This window comes from Embiotoca jacksoni, unplaced genomic scaffold (genome assembly GCF_022577435.1).
Source record: "Embiotoca jacksoni isolate LCO1_2020_lvr unplaced genomic scaffold, fEmbJac1.0.p SCAF_17, whole genome shotgun sequence".
Taxonomy (NCBI): Eukaryota; Metazoa; Chordata; class Actinopteri; family Embiotocidae; genus Embiotoca; species Embiotoca jacksoni.
This window is the reverse complement of record NW_027185307.1, coordinates 8,135,344-8,152,724: the sequence shown is the minus strand read 5'-3', so window position 1 is coordinate 8,152,724 and position 17,381 is coordinate 8,135,344. Positions and strand designations below refer to the sequence as shown.

The 17,381-nt window shown below is 40.8% G+C and overlaps 1 protein-coding gene and 1 pseudogene across 1 annotated transcript; one reads left to right on the top strand and one right to left on the bottom strand.

Moving 5' to 3' along the window:
* The first annotated feature begins 640 nt into the window (after positions 1-640).
* Positions 641-12,042, top strand: LOC138199175 (cell adhesion molecule 3-like). Its single transcript, XM_069151114.1, has 7 exons — positions 641-765; positions 918-1,307; positions 1,654-1,956; positions 2,051-2,320; positions 2,515-2,596; positions 11,285-11,324; positions 11,896-12,042. The coding sequence occupies exons 1-7, from the start codon at positions 693-695 to the stop codon at positions 12,040-12,042; spliced, it is 1,305 nt and encodes a 434-aa protein (XP_069007215.1). The 5' UTR covers positions 641-692.
* A 793-nt stretch (positions 12,043-12,835) lies between these two features.
* Positions 12,836-16,723, bottom strand: LOC138199174 (phosphoenolpyruvate carboxykinase [GTP], mitochondrial-like; annotated as a pseudogene).
* Between the last annotated feature and the right edge of the window lie 658 nt (positions 16,724-17,381).

Genomic DNA, 17,381 nt, shown 5'->3' with positions numbered 1-17,381 from the left:
GATTTCCTGCAGAAGAAACAGCAGTTCGTTCAAACTAAACTAAACATGTTCAACATATTACACATCTGACTGTTAAATCTACTGTTCAGCAGACAGATGAAGGTCAGACATGTGATTAAAACCATGTTTGAGAATGAATACGTCATTCACACCCTGCTGACCTCAAGATGCCCCAAAAAGGTGACTTCCTCTTTGACAGAGTCGGAGCAGGAAGGATGAAGACTTCGTGGAACAACAAGTCTCTTTGCTTTTACATGACAGCAAACAAACAGGGAAGTTGGTTATTTGATCGGCGGCTGATCAACTCAACTTCTTTCTCCGTTTGAGCTGCAGATTCATTCGGTAAGAAAACTACATTTTTTAATTTTTTTTCACCTGAGCAAAAACTCATTTTATATTTTATGAATTAGTTTTACTGAAATAAATCACAAATAAATTTCCGGCTGCTTCTGTAAAATGTAAACTGTAACATCAAGAAGTAATTTGGGTGATTGAGATTCTGAAATTTTGAAAACTTTCAACAGATGTTAGTAATCGTCATTTCTAAAGCAAACATCTGGTTGTTTGGGGAAATTTTCTGGTTTGAATGTGTGAATTTGATGTTGCTTTAAAAATGTCAATACTTTGTTAAAATTGTTCTTTGATTAAGACACTAAAATACAACATGGTTTTCTTCTTTTTCCAGTCTGGAGATGAATTTCCTGGCAGCTCTGTCTGTGAACGTGGTGACAGTCAACATGTTACTGAGTGTCTTCTTTCTTCCAGGTGAGCTGTTTGTTCACTCACTTTTATTTACAGACTCGCATCATTCAAACTTTCTAATATTTGAAAGGACATTTTTTAAAGGACTCATACATGTTGCAGGATTGTAGTTTATATATAAAGAACTTGTGTTAATCATCCTTCTGATTTTACAGGTGTTTTGGCTGCTTGTCGTGCAAACCTCACCATCACTGCACCAAAGCAGATGGAAGCACTGAGTGGATCCTGTTTGCAAATCCCTTGTTCTTTTACACCAAAACCATCGATACCATCGACATCATCATTTAACAGCACAAGAGAAACCTTTCGAGTGTGGATTAAAAATCATACAAATTTCTGGACCAGTCAACATAATGTAGTTTTCAACAGTAGTGGGAAAGTTTCCAAATATCCAATGAAAATTACTGGAAACTTGAATGAAACAAACTGCACCACTCTGTTCTCTAATTTAAGTACAAATCATTCAGACAAATACTTCTTCAGAATTGAGAACTGGCCGTTCAGGGCAACAGCTGTTTGTGATCCTCTTCAAATAACAGTTAAAGGTAACAAAGTTTTGTTTTTATTAATCTATTATATTATTGTTCAGAATGAAAAGTGAAATCAAAAGATGTTTTAATTTAAAAGAGCAAACACCATGAATATAATCTTCACTGTGAAATTAAACATGAACTGTAGGATTATCAGCAATATCAGTTAAGATCCTGCTGGGACACAGTATACATTAAACAATCTTTGATTTTAATATCTTCAATCCTTCACATTTATCATCACTTTTTATGTGTAGGATTAAATAATTTACAGTGTTTGGCCAAGTCTTTGTTATTTGTCTAGTGTCTAGTAAATGTGTTTTATATTACTGTGTAAAATCTGTTTCATCTGAAACCACAGATTCTCCTTGGAAACCCAGAATTGAAATCTCAGGTGATCTGAAGGAGAAGAAGTCTGTCACTATCACCTGCTCAGCTTTCACTCCCTGTCCACACTCCCCTCCTCAACTCACCTGGACTCTCCAACAAGACTCTCACAACAACATGGAGGAAAACACAGATGGAACCTTTACAACTAAAATCCAGGAGACCGTCACTCTGTCAGACTCACATGATGGAAACAACATCAGCTGCTCTGCCAGATATCCTGTGAATGAAGGAGATTTCAAGACAGCAGAGACAGAAGTGACTCTCAATGTTTCATGTGAGACGACCAGAGTTTGTTACTGGATCCTGTCAGCACGTCATGATTCATGTCAGCTGTTTCTAATGAATAAAATCTGTCACTTTCTCCTCAGATGCTCCTAAAGACACCTCAGCATCCATCAGTCCATCAGGTTTGGTGTCAGCAGGCAGCTCGGTGAATCTCACCTGCTCCAGCAGAGCCAAGCCTCCCGTCAGCAGCTTCACCTGGTTCAAGAACAGCACAGATGGACCCATGAAAGTATCTGAAGGAGAGATTTACAGCTTCAAGACGACCAATGAGACAGACACAGAAAGTTATTACTGTGTGGCCGCAAATATTTTTGGTAATCAGACGTCATCGTGGATTCATGTGAATAATGCAGGTAAATGCAAAACTGAATCTGCTCTCTTCTCTTCTGCTGCTGTAGAGTTCAATTATGTTTTGTTTTAATCGATTATAGAGTATTTTACTATATTAATATAAAATCAGTGAAAACCCAATTTATTTACATAAATCTATTAACTTTTCCAAGTATTTTTTCTGTATTCTTTCAGTCACTTAGTCTCATTTTTCCAGGAACAGGGAGCTTTCTACTACGGCTTCTACTTATTGTGAAGAGTACTTTCATTGCTCTCATCCCTCTGGTTTTTTTTATATGGTAAGTATCATAAATTAAAGCATCTGAATGTTGAAGGTGTTTAAGGTGAGAGCATCATAAATAGGTGATATGGAAATTTGGTTCCTCACATTGAATTTGTTTACCATCAAACAAACATGTCATGCAAGTTGTTTTTTGTACTCGACTTGCTGTTTGATTTATAAGCGTCAGTCCTCCTTTAGTTTCCCCCACAACCTCCACCAGTTGATTTCAACAAGATGTTTGTCACTGATGCACATTGAATAATGTATGTTTTATACCAGCCTTTACTCTCTCACTCTATATATAATTACTATGACAGCTCTCTCATGTTTTCCAGCTGGTTCAAGTCCAAATATTCAACTCGTCAACAGACTCAGGTGAGAAAATGCGAAAATTTTTGTTGTACAGTGCTGCACTGTTTTAATTGCACTCTACAAATGTAAATGACGTGAATAGTAAGCAGAACATTATTGAGGTTCCTGAGTAGAGATGTAGAAAATGTGACACAACAGCCTGATAGCAAGTCGTTAGTGCGTATGAGTGACGGCAGGTTGAGGCGCAAGCTGATTGGTTGAAATTAACCCGAGGTCTCCGCCAACTCTGGATGGAACAACTACAAACCATCGGGGTTGTTTGCAGACCTGTATTCATGCAGTGAAATAGCTTCGGGTTCACACCAGGCCAGATTTATACACCAGCAGAAGTACTTTAAATCTGCTCAGTAACTAACTGCAAACCATTGAAGAGCAGGTCGATGTTCATCAGCTGTTTGAACCAAATATTAAATAACTGTGAGGTGTGTTAATTTAACAAATGTGACATTAGCTCTCTAATTTCTGACCCATTTACAGTGAAATGCAACAGAAGCATTGATGCAGTTGATACATCGGACCTGATGATGACGGATTCATCTCCCAACATTTCTAATTCAGTACATTTTCCCCTCAGAGTCAAACAAGGGAGGAGTTTGCTCTTCAAGCGCCGGCCAATGTAAAAGAGGAGGAGATCCATTATGAAGATGTCAGCTTCTCCAGGCAGAGACCTGAACGTCTCACCGTCTCAGTGCAGGACGGCGGACAGCAGCAGGAGACGTAGTAGCACAGGTCCAAGTGTTGAAGGTAGAGAGGAGCGTTACGCACACAGCTGGTGGTCCAGAGGAGCTCTACGCTCAAGTGAAGACAAACTGATTTCAGTTTGGGGATCTCATACTGTAACTTTACTTTTTGCTTTTTCAAGATGTTGATGTTAACAGGCACTTAACGCCCTGCAGCTCACAGGCTTCAGTCAGTTATGATAATATCACAGTTCATATTTGTGTTCAGACTTCGTACAGCTGTTGTACTGCGATAAGTAATCTGCATCTCACATGTACACCAGAAATAAAAGTCTTAAAGCTGTAAACAGGGAACTTAAATATAAATAACAAAAAGCAGCGATGTGAAAGATTAGATTCAGTTGAAATATGTTATTTTTACTGTTCTTGTGCCGCTACGTCCTTTAAAAAAAAAAAAAGTGTTAAACTGCTGCCAAAATAAAGACGTCACTGCTTCCGCTTTTGAAGATGTTTATTCATTGCAATGTAATAAAAATCTTGGCGTATAAAAATTCCAAGTAATCTCAGTTGCATTTATTGGTCCAACATTTCACATATTGTGAGTAAACATCACCTGAAATCTTACAGTTTAACACAAACATTACAAAAGTGGTGAGATGAAGAATTCATAGGAGTCCTGGACTACAATGTTCTCACTTTTATTTTTGTAATATCACACTCAATTTAAAATAAAGGGCAATATCTGGTGAGACTCAGTTGATAACGTATTGAAAATGTAATTCAAAACTTTTATTTAGTAAAAGTGTTCAAACTTTATCTGCGCTTTCTGAATTTATCCTTAAAAAAGGTCTTTGGTCGTCAGCCTGTAAACACTCGCAGCCTGGACGCTGCCTGGTTCAAAAAGACACTACGAGGTTGATTGTACTCCAGCACCACGCCGGGAGTTGTGAGTGAATGGAGGTAGTGACATGAGCTTCTCTCTCTGGGAAACCCGAACATTCACGTCCCTCGCAGCCACCGGTCCCTCAAAGTGTTGCAGCATTAGTGTGAAGTAAGGTTGGTGTTGCAGTGTACATTTGGTTTTCCTAACAGATTTCTCTTCATGCAGAGAAGGGCAGCGGTCACGGACTGAGTTTTCATGCACAGAGAAGGTTAACTAGTGATTGAATAAGTTCTGTATTATTCTGACTGAGCAGCGAGGCTCTTATAGGAGCTGCTGCCATGTTTGTGGCTTGTATCTCCACCTGGTCATCAGTTTTGATGCTCACCTGTAAAAAGCCTTTCTAAGCTCCACATTTCTCTCTGTATGTAAACCCGGTCAGTGGCTCTGGTTCTGATCCGACTCCTGTGTCTCCCTCCCTTCTTCTGCTGTACTTCCTGTCAGCAGGGTTTTAACTGTGCACTCTGTCCTCCAGCGCCTTCAGCTCGGCCTCCACCTGAGCCGGCAGGTCGGCTCCGACCTGCTGGGTGAAGTAGGCTCTCAGCTCCTTGGTCTCCTTCTGCCAGAAAGGCTCGGGCACGTCGAACAGGGCGCCCATATCCACCTTGCCGCCGAGGCCTTTGGTTTTGATGGCGCCGTCGACCGGCAGCCAGCCGATGATGCTCTTCTTGGCCGCCTCGTCCTCCCTCTCCCTGCCGCAGCGCTTGAAGATCCACTCCAGCACGCGGGCGTTTTCGCCGAAGCCGGGCCAGAGGAAGGCGCCGCTCGCCGGGTCTTTCCTGAACCAGTTGACGTGGAAGATCTTGGGCAGGTGAGTCGGCGCCTTTCGGCTCTGCATGCTCAGCCGGTGAGCGAGGTAGTCGCCAAAGTTGTAGCCGAAGAACGGACGCATGGCGAAGGGGTCGTGCGTGATCATCTTGCCTGAAGCAAAAACAGTTGAATACTTTGTAAATGTGATGAAGCTTCAGTTTAGCTTATTGAGTTTATTTATAAGAGGGAGCATGTACAAAATACATTCATCTCAAAAAGATGCTTTGTACCACATCTAGCTACGAGCTCATTTCTATCTGCAGTCCCTGGAGAGGTGAAAGGAAACAATACAACTCAGAGCGAGATACAATCATGCATGTATCCAAAATGTGTAAAAACAGGTTGTCAAATGTAAAATGATTATTTAAAATGAACTTTTTAGCTTCACGGGTGAAGAAACCTCTGCAGGTTTTTAGATTGACGTCGAGCTCGTTTGATTCATGAAAAGTTCATTTAAAGTCCGTGTCTGACCATTGTCTTAAAATACATCATCAACAGAAGGATTCTGGATCAACCTGAAGCTCAACAGAGCATCATGTGTATTTTCGTACCTTTATGCTCAGCAGCTGCTGTGACCTCTGACCTCATCGAGGCTCCGACGAACACACCGTGCTGCCAGTTGAAAGACTCGTAGACCAGAGGGACTCCTGACAACATCAGCATTTCATCATGTTTACTGCACAGCTTCTGTCCGTTATAAATGTTCTTGTGCTGATATGAAACTGGTGTTTATGCTGTAATGACTCAAACTTATATTACGTTAAAGAAGAAGACAGAAACATCGTGTTGCATCAGGCAGACCGTGCACAGTGTACTTAAATACTTGAAGTCACTTCAAAAGCTTTTCCAGGATATAAAAACTGTCTAATTAGAAATAATCTACCTGTAGAAACAAAGAAAGAAAAGAAGGATTCTCCAGGAAAAATAAACCAGAAAAACTGAAGACTACACATCCGTCCGTCTGATCTCGTTGAAGCCTTTTTGGGACGTTGACGTCACCGTGGGCAGCGATACGGGACAGAATTGCAGATTAACTGAATTACAAATATTTCTTGTTCAGTGAACCTGATTCTAATTCATTCATACTAGACTATATTTTTTTTTCCTGTATTTACAGATGCAATATTGATTAAAACATCAAAGTCAGATAGCAGCAGCCTACAGACTTTTCCATTGGTTCCCGTTCTTTTTTTTCCCCACCAGTGACAGAGCTGTAAAAGCCAGAGATCAGACCAAAAAAAACTTTCACCACAGTTTTTTACAGCCCTAAACTGTAGTTTTTTGCTGTTTATGTGACCATTGTGGTAATGAGATGTCTTTGTTGCCGTTATTAGTGCAACCTGAAAGCATCAAACTCACTTCTCTGCACACAGAGAGGCCTGCGGGGGGGAGGAGGGGGAGGGAGGGGGGGCTATTGTCTGTTCGCTGCATGATATTCACAAAAAGTACTGAAAGGGCTGTGGCGATGTATACTGTTAAAACACAAGCCTGTGTGTGTGTGTGTGTGTGTGTGTGTGTGTGTGTGTGTGTGTGTGTGTGTGTGTGTGCGTGTGTGTGTGTGTGTGTGCATGTGTGTGTGTGTGTGTGTGTGTGTGTTTGGTTTCAACAGGACACAAAAGAAGCAGACTATGTCAACATAGTCGAGGTTCAGGCATCATGAAGCTACAAGGAGAGGAGGAAGATGTCGAGCTCTTCGTCAACAGACTGATTTATTATCTTTATCTCTTATTTCTGTCTGCACATGTTATTAATGATATTTTAGTGGATCGCAGCATCATCCAGGCCTGTACATATGACATAATACTGCTTTGTAGAAGGTGAACTAAAGAGGAACATTTTAAGATAAAATCTTTGTAATATAAAGTTCTTGTTTCTCTGTGGAGCTCAAACAAAGTTCATGTTTTCTTCCTTTTATGGAGCAAACTCAAGATTAAACACATCTTCATCAATAATCTGTAAATTTGGCGTGTTTTGTCTTCTATTCACGTTTCTTTCAATACATTTAAGGTCAAAACAATTTCCTCACTTTGTGTTTCTTTGTTTACAATAATTAACAACAGGACAGTTAAAAGTACATATTGGTGATGAAGAGCATGAAGAAGAAGAAGAAGAAGAAGAAGAAGAAGAAGAAGAAGAAGTGTACATTTACTGACTGATCTGCTGACAGACATGAATCCTCGGTGCTCAGGTGTTCAGTGAGTCGGTGTGGTGCAAGTTTAATGTAGTTTTGATACTAAAATGTTATCAAATATAAAGTGTGTGCGTGTGTGTGTGTGTGTGTGTGTGTGTGTGTGTGTGTGTGTGTGTGTGTGTGTGTGTGTGTGTGTGTGTAGGTGTCATAGAGAAGTGGTTGGATGAATGATGATGACTTCATTAGAATAAGCTGAGTCCTTCAAGTAAACAGGAAGTTGATTCTTTGTGTTCTGCAGGATTCTCACTGTGACTGCAGCCACGTTGTTTCATAAGTTTCTTCATCATGTCGACACAAGAATTATTTCTATTGATCACATTTGGTTTTTATTCATTTATATGAAAGACTTTACTTCTGTTTGTTGGCTGAAATTTATTGACACGTGAAAAATAATCAAACACATTAACTCTGCGCTGCATGAAGTTCACAGTTCTCAACTTTTTCTAATAATATTTCTCATTAACATCTGAGAAAACTTCAACAAATTCCTCATCTGATCTGCAGTCAGTCATTTTTCTTTCAAGCTCGTCAGGTGCTCTGAAAGCAAAACACACTTCATTTAAATATAAGAAACGTAGCATCAACTAGAGTTTTGTTTTCTTTGATTTGATGCCATTTAAACTAAAGTCAGCAGTTTGTGTCACCAGGAGACATTGAAATGTTCATAGTTCAATCATTTATAATCTGTCATCCTTGTAATCATCAATAGTTAACAGGGAACTACAAATATAAATCTTCTTTATTTAGCAGAGTTTAAAAAGCAACACAAGTTACATTCATGTTAAAACAGATTTCCTGCAGAAGAAACAGCAGTTCATTCAAACTAAACTAAACATGTTCAACATATTACACATCTGACTGTTAAATCTACTGTTCAGCAGACAGATGAAGGTCAGACATGTGATTAAAACCATGTTTGAGAATGAATACGTCATTCACACCCTGCTGAGCTCAAGATGCCCCAAAAAGGTGACTTCCTCTTTGACAGAGTCGGAGCAGGAAGGATGAAGACTTCGCGGAACAACAAGTCTCTTTGCTTTTACTTGACAGCAAACAAACAGTGAAGTTGGTTATTTGATCGGCGGCTGAACAACTCAACTTCTTTCTCCGTTTGAGCTGCAGATTCATTCGGTAAGAAAACTACATTTTTAAAGTTTTTTCACCTGAGTGAAAACTCATTTTATATTTTATGAATTAGTTTTACTGAAATAAATCTCAAATCAATTTCCGGCTGCTTCTGTAAAATTTAAACTGTAACATCAAGAAGTAATTTGGGTGATTGAGATTCTGAAATTTTGAAAACTTTCAACAGATGTTAGTAATCGTCATTTCTACCACAAACATCTGGTTGTTTGGGGAAATTTTCTGGTTTGAATGTGTGAATTTGATGTTGCTTTAAAAATGTCAATACTTTGTTAAAATTGTTCTTTGATTAAGACATTAAAATACAACATGGTTTTCTTCTTTTTCCAGTCTGGAGATGAATTTCCTGGCAGCTCTGTCTGTGAACGTGGTGACAGTCAACATGTTACTGAGTGTCTTCTTTCTTCCAGGTGAGCTGTTTGTTCACTCACTTTTATTTACAGACTCGCATCATTCAAACTTTCTAATATTTGAAAGGACTTTTTTTAAAGGACTCATACATGTTGCAGGATTGTAGTTTATATATAAAGAACTTGTGTTAATCATTCTTCTGATTTTACAGGTGTTTTGGCTGATTGTCTTTATCATCAAGGCATCGACATCACTGCACCAAAGCAGATGGAAGCACTGAGTGGATCCTGTTTGCAAATCCCTTGTTCTTTTACACCAAAACCATCGATACCATCGACATCATCATTTAACAGCACAAGAGAAATCTTTGGAGTGTGGATTAAAAATAATCCAAATATCCGGACCAGTCCACATAATGTAGTTTTCAACAGTAGTTGGAAATTTTCCAAATATCCAAACAAAATTACTGGAAACTTGAAAGAAACAAACTGCACCACTCTGTTCTCTAATTTAAGTACAAATCATTCAGACAAATACTTCTTCAGAATTGAGAACTGGCCGTTCAGGTCAACAGCTGTTTGTGATCCTCTTCAAATAATAGTTAAAGGTAACAAAGTTTTGTTTTTATCAATCTATTATATTATTGTTCAGAATGAAAAGTGAAATCAAAAGATGTTTTAATTTAAAAGAGCAAACACCATGAATATAATCTTCACTGTGAAATTAAACATGAACTGTAGGATTATCAGCAGTATCAGTGAAGATCCTGCTGGGACACAGTATACATTAAACAATCTTTGATTTTAATATCTACAATCCTTCACATTTATCATCACTTTTTTACGTGTAGGATCAAATAATTTACAGTGTTTGGCCAAGTCTTTGTTATTTGTCTAGTGTCTAGTAACTGTGCTTTATATTACTGTGTAAAATCTGTTTTATCTGAAACCACAGATTCTCCTCGGAAACCCAGAATTGAAATCTCAGGTGATCTGAAGGAGAAGAAGTCTGTCACTATCACCTGCTCAGCTTTCACTCCCTGTCCACACTCCCCTCCTCAACTCACCTGGACTCTCCAACAAGACTCTCACAACAACATGGAGGAAAACACAGATGGAACCTTTACAACTAAAATCCAGGAGACCGTCACTCTGTCAGACTCACATGATGGAAACAACATCAGCTGCTCTGCCAGATATCCTGTGAATGAAGGAGATTTCAAGACAGCAGAGACAGAAGTGACTCTCAATGTTTCAAGTGAGACGACCAGAGTTTGTTACTGGATCCTGTCAGCACGTCATGATTCATGTCAGCTGTTTCTAATGAATAAAATCTGTCACTTTCTCCTCAGATGCTCCTAAAGACACCTCAGCATCCATCAGTCCATCAGGTTTGGTGTCAGCAGGCAGCTCGGTGAGTCTCACCTGCTCCAGCAGAGCCAAGCCTCCCGTCAGCAGCTTCACCTGGTTCAAGAGCAGCACAGATGGACCCATGAAAGTAGCTGAAGGAGAGATTTACAGCTTCAAGATGACCAATGAGACAGATACAGAAAGTTATTACTGTGTGGCCGCAAATATTTTTGGTAATCAGACGTCATCGTGGATTCATGTGAATAATGCAGGTAAATGCAAAACTAAATCTGCTCTCTTCTCTTCTGCTGCTGTATAGTTCAATTATGTTTTGTTTTAATCCATTATAGAGTATTTTACTATATTAATATAAAATCAGTGAAAACCCAATTTATTTATATAAATCTATTAACTTTTCCAAGTATTTTAGTCTGTATTCTTTCAGTCACTTAGTCTCATTTTTTCAGGAACAGAGAGCTTTCTACTACGGCTTCTACTTATTGTGAAGAGTACTTTCATTACTCTCATCCCTCTGGTTTTTTTTATATGGTAAGTATCATAAATTAAAGCATCTGAATGTTGAAGGTGTTTAAGGTGAGAGCATCATAAATAGGTGATATGGAAATTTGGTTCCTCACATTAAATTTGTTTACCATCAAACAAACATGTCATGCAAGTTGTTTTTTGTACTCGACTTGCTGTTTGATTTATAAGCGTCAGTCCTCCTTTAGTTTCCCCCACAACCTCCACCAGTTGATTTCAATAAGATGTTTGTCACTGATGCACATTGAATAATGTATGTTTTATACCAGCCTTTACTCTCTCACTCTATATATAATTACTATGACAGCTCTCTCATGTTTTCCAGCTGGTTCAAGTCCAAATATTCAACTCGTCAACAGACTCAGGTGAGAAAATGCGAAAGTTTTTGTTGCACAGTGCTGCACTGTTTTAATTGCACTCTACAAATGTAAATGACGTGAATAGTAAGCAGAACATTATTGAGGTTACTGAGTAGAGATGTAGAAAATGTGACACAACAGCCTGATAGCAAGTCCTCAGTGTGTATGAGTGACGGCCGGTTGAGGCGCAAGTTGATTGGTTGAAATTAACCCGAGGTCTCCGCCAACTCTGGATGGAACAACTACAAACCATCGGGGTTGTTTGCAGACCTGTATTCATGCAGTGAAATAGGTTCGGGTTCGCACCAGGCCAGATTTATACACCAGCAGAAGTACTTTAAATCTGCTCAGTAACTAACTGCAAACCATTGAAGAGCAGGTCGATGTTCATCAGCTGTTTGAACCAAATATTAAATAACTGTGAGGTGTGTTAATTTAACAAATGTGACATTAGCTCTCTAATTTCTGACCTATTTACAGTGAAATGCAACAGAAGCATTGATGCAGTTGATACATCGGACCTGATGATGACGGATTCATCTCCCAACATTTCTAATTCAGTACATTTTCCCCTCAGAGTCAAACAAGGGAGGAGTTTGCTCTTCAAGTGCCGGCCAATGTAAAACAGGAGGAGATCCATTATGAAGATGTCAGCTTCTCCAGGCAGAGACCTGAACGTCTCACCGTCTCAGTGCAGGACGGCGGACAGCAGCAGGAGACGTAGTACGCACAGGTCCAAGTGTTGAAGGTAGAGAGGAGCGTTACGCACACAGCTGGTGGTCCAGAGGAGCTCTACGCTCAAGTGAAGAGAAACTGATTTCAGTTTGGGGATCTCATACTGTAACTTTACTTTTTGCTTTTTCAAGATGTTGATGTTAACAGGCCCTTAACGCCCTGCAGCTCACAGGCTTCAGTCAGTTATGATAATATCACAGTTCATATTTGTGTTCAGACTTCGTACAGCTGTTGTACTGCGATAAGTAATCTGCATCTCACATGTACACCAGAAATAAAAGTCTTAAAACTGTAAACAGGGAACTTAAACATAAATAACAAAAAGCAGCGATGTCAAAGATTAGATTCAGTTGAAATATGTTATTTTTACTGTTCTTGTGCCGCTACGTCCTTTAAAAAAAAAAAAAGTGTTAAACTGCTGCCAAAATAAAGACGTCACTGCTTCCGCTTTTGAAGATGTTTATTCATTGCACTGTAATAAAAATCTTGGCGTATAAAAATTCCAAGTAATCTCAGTTGCATTTATTGGTCCAACATTTCACATATTGTGAGTAAACATCACCTGAAATCTTACAGTTTAAACACAAACATTACAAAAGTGGTGAGATGAAGAATTCATAGGAGTCCTGGACTACAATGTTCTCACTTTTATTTTTGTAATATCACACTCAATTTAAAATAAAGGGCAATATCTGGTGAGACTCAGTTGATAACGTATTGAAAATGTAATTCAAAACTTTTATTTAGTAAAAGTGTTCAAACTTTATCTGCCCTTTCAGAATTTAACCTTAAAAAAGGTCTTTGGTCGTCAGCCTGTAAACACTCGCAGCCTGGACGCTGCCTGGTTCAAAAAGGCACTACGAGGTTGATTGTACTCCAGCACCACGCCGGGAGTTGTGAATGAATGGAGGTAGTGACATGAGCTTCTCTCTCTGGGAAACCCGAACATTCACGTCCCTCGCAGCCACCGGTCCCTCAAAGTGTTGCAGCATTAGTGTGAAGTAAGGTTGGTGTTGCAGTGTACATTTGGTTTTCCTAACAGATTTCTCTTCATGCAGAGAAGGGCAGCGGTCACGGACTGAGTTTTCATGCACAGAGAAGGTTAACTAGTGATTGAATAAGTTCTGTATTATTCTGGCTGAGCAGCGAGGCTCTTATAGGAGCTGCTGCCATGTTTGTGGCTTGTATCTCCACCTGGTCATCAGTTTTTATGCTCACCTGTAAAAAGCCTTTCTAAGCTCCACATTTCTCTCTGTATGTAAACCCGGTCAGTGGCTCTGGTTCTGATCCGACTCCTGTGTCTCCCTCCCTTCTTCTGCTGTACTTCCTGTCAGCAGGGTTTTAACTGTGCACTCTGTCCTCCAGCGCCTTCAGCTCGGCCTCCACCTGAGCCGGCAGGTCGGCTCCGACCTGCTGGGTGAAGTAGGCTCTCAGCTCCTTGGTCTCCTTCTGCCAGAAAGGCTCGGGCACGTCGAACAGGGCGCCCATATCCACCTTGCCGCCGAGGCCTTTGGTTTCGATGGCGCCGTCGACCGGCAGCCAGCCGATGATGCTCTTCTTGGCCGCCTCGTCCTCCCTCTCCCTGCCGCAGCGCTTGAAGATCCACTCCAGCACGCGGGCGTTTTCGCCGAAGCCGGGCCAGAGGAAGGCGCCGCTCGCCGGGTCTTTCCTGAACCAGTTGACGTGGAAGATCTTGGGCAGGTGAGTCGGCGCCTTTCGGCTCTGCATGCTCAGCCGGTGAGCGAGGTAGTCGCCAAAGTTGTAGCCGAAGAACGGACGCATGGCGAAGGGGTCGTGCGTGATCATCTTGCCTGAAGCAAAAACAGTTGAATACTTTGTAAATGTGATGAAGCTTCAGTTTAGTTTATTGAGTTTATTTATAAGAGGGAGCATGTACAAAATACATTCATCTCAAAAAGATGCTTTGTACCACATCTAGCTACGAGCTCATTTCTATCTGCAGTCCCTGGAGAGGTGAAAGGAAACAATACAACTCAGAGCGAGATACAATCATGCATGTATCCAAAATGTGTAAAAACAGGTTGTCAAATGTAAAATGATTATTTAAAATGAACTTTTTAGCTTCACGGGTGAAGAAACCTCTGCAGGTTTTTAGATTGACGTCGAGCTCGTTTGATTCATGAAAAGTTCATTTAAAGTCCGTGTCTGACCATTGTCTTAAAATACATCATCAACAGAAGGATTCTGGATCAACCTGAAGCTCAACAGAGCATCATGTGTATTTTCGTACCTTTATGCTCAGCAGCTGCTGTGACCTCTGACCTCATCGAGGCTCCGACGAACACACCGTGCTGCCAGTTGAAAGACTCGTAGACCAGAGGGACTCCTGACAACATCAGCATTTCATCATGTTTACTGCACAGCTTCTGTCCGTTATAAATGTTCTTGTGCTGATATGAAACTGGTGTTTATGCTGTAATGACTCAAACTTATATTACGTTAAAGAAGAAGACAGAAACATCGTGTTGCATCAGGCAGACCGTGCACAGTGTACTTAAATACTTGAAGTCACTTCAAAAGCTTTTCCAGGATATAAAAACTGTCTAATTAGAAATAATCTACCTGTAGAAACAAAGAAAGAAAAGAAGGATTCTCCACATTTTTACGGCTTCTTTTTCCCTCTAATTCTAATACGAGGTCAAAGTAAAAAAACCTCTTCATCTGTGTCGTCGACACCAAACTTCAGGCCTCCTGCCACCGAAGATGATGGCGTCAATGGGAACGCCCTCCTCGCTCTCCCACTGGGGGTCGATGATGGGACACTGAGCCGCCGGGGCGCAGAAGCGGGAGTTGGGGTGAGCGCAGGGTGTCGAGCTTCCTGTGTAGAAAGAGGACAGTTTGTTCTACCTTCAGCGTTCATAGTGTTGTTTAATGTGAGAGATTGGATCCAGAACTTATCTGCTGTCTGCTGTTTATCTCAGTTCATACTGTGTCTGATCTTCACAAACAGTTCCTCTCAGCGAGCTCCAAACTTCAAAAAAATGTTGAGCAAAGTGGTCTTAAGAGTGAGTTAGTAAACTTCTTAGAGCAACTCTGAAACCCTTATCTTAGTGAGATGTAGCTGACACCGTTGCTAGGTAGGATACGTCCTTCTAAAAGATGTGATTGGCTAATAAAATAAAAAGCTCTGTGTTAACGGGCACAGAACGGACAGTGACCTCCAGTGGAAATGAAATGAACTGCATCCTATTAAGAGGCTGTGAAAGTGCTGCAAGTGTTTGTTTGCAGTGTGTGTGTGTGTGTGTGTGTGTGTGTGTGTGTGTGTGTGTGTCACGCCTTGTTTTAGAAGAGGAAATAAAAGACATGGATGCACCTTGCTAGATTGTCTGCAAGCAAGAAGTGGGATGTTCTGAATCTGTTCCTTCATAAATATGTTTCTAAAACTTCAGTAGTGCAGTTGTAGCTCTAAATGTTCTTTTACTTATCAATGTTTTCACAGGTTATTCATTGACTCACCACAGGCATTGTACGTATCATTGAGGATTAACAAGTGTGATGAATGTTAGAGTTTATTATAGCCCAATATCACAAGGCCTGTCTCAAAGGCTTTTCCTTTTACTTTAAAGTATCGGCGATAAACTGACTTTACCAGACGTAAAGGATTACTTCTTCTCATATTTTCAGTTGGAGTTTTTGGCTGGCTAGGTAGAGCACCTCTTGTTTGTTATTGCGGTATTTAATAATTAACTGTGCAATATGACAAGCCTGCTCAGTTCATTATTTATTTATCTATAATGTTTTAACAGCATTCGCGCTTTCTTTTCTGGTACTTTAGAAACAGAAAGTTATTTGAAAACAAATTCCTTCAGGCCAGTTCAACTTCTGCTTTACCAAGTAATGGATCCATTTTTTGTCGTTACATTTTAGACAGCTCTGCAACACTTTGAGGCAGCGGTACGTGGACTGATTAAAATCAATGCTGGTCTTGTTTTCACTCGGTCATTTGTTCCTGCAGCTCCTCTGTTCCTCACCTGGAGTGTAGTGAACTCGATCCACTGGTGGAGCGGCTCCACGCAGGCTCTGCCGGCCACCACCGTGCTCCTCCTGCTGGGCGCCTGGGTGCTGGTGGGCTTCCCCCTCACCGTCACCGGCGGCATTGTGGGAAAGAACCGAGCTGGCAGCTTCCAGGCGCCGTGCCGCACGCGTAACATCCCCCGGCAGATTCCCACACAGCCCTGGTACAAACACCCGGTCGTACACATGGCCATCGGCGGCTTCCTACCCTTCAGGTGAGCCCAGAAAATTGAATAGCATTTAGTATTTCCTCTCAAGAGTGCACAGTTGAAGGGCAAGGAAATAAAAAGATGAAGAGCAAAGTTAACAAATTTGATTAAAAGACAACATGTTTAGGGCTTCAAATTATTTATGAACTATTTAAAGTTCATTCATAACTTATACTCTTTATTCATATTTAAAGGACCCGTTTTGTATCATATATATTTGTATAAATTTAGATTTCCGATGCTTTTTTTTTTATATTAAAAAGCTACATCTACAAATAGAGTGAAAACATCAAAACTGTCAGTCCACTGAGAAATACACACCGCTCGTATCCAGAAACTTTTTCACAAGTTTGTGATCATGTCACTTGTCAATCCTCAGTGTGGCCCACTTTCCAAATTTAATGTGGAAGAAAACAAGGCGATCATTCTGTGGAGTTCTTGGCAAGCAACAAGATTGAAGAAAATCTGTGATTGGCCGGGACGTGTGCCACTCAAAAGTCAGCCAATCAGGAGAGAGGGTCGTTCATATCTTTGCATCTTAAAAGCAAAGACAAAAAGCAGCCTGTTGTTGGTAGTGCTTCAGAAAGATGCTTAAGAGAGTAAAACTTCAAAGTGATAGGTTTGTGTCGTCATGGCTGATCATTTTAGATTATTATTCATACTATTGAACCACACAAATAAAAACGAAAATATTGCCTGTTAATTTCCAGATTCTCACACTAAAGCCTACTTTGCATGAATTCTTGCCCACAGTGCCATCTCTGTGGAGCTGTACTACATCTTCACCACCGTTTGGGGCAGAGAGCACTACACCCTCTATGGCATCCTGCTGTGCGTCTTCGCCATCCTCGTCTCAGTGGGTGCCTGCATCTCGGTGGCGCTGACCTACTTCCTGCTGTCAGGCGAGTACTACCGGTGGTGGTGGCGGAGCGTGCTGAGCACCGGCTCAACCGGCCTCTTCATCTTCGTCTACTCGGTTTTCTACTATAGGAATCGGTCGTCTATGAGCGGCCTGGTGCAGAGCACAGAGTTCTTCGGCTACTCTCTGCTCACAGCGCTCGTCTTCTCACTAATGCTGGGCAGC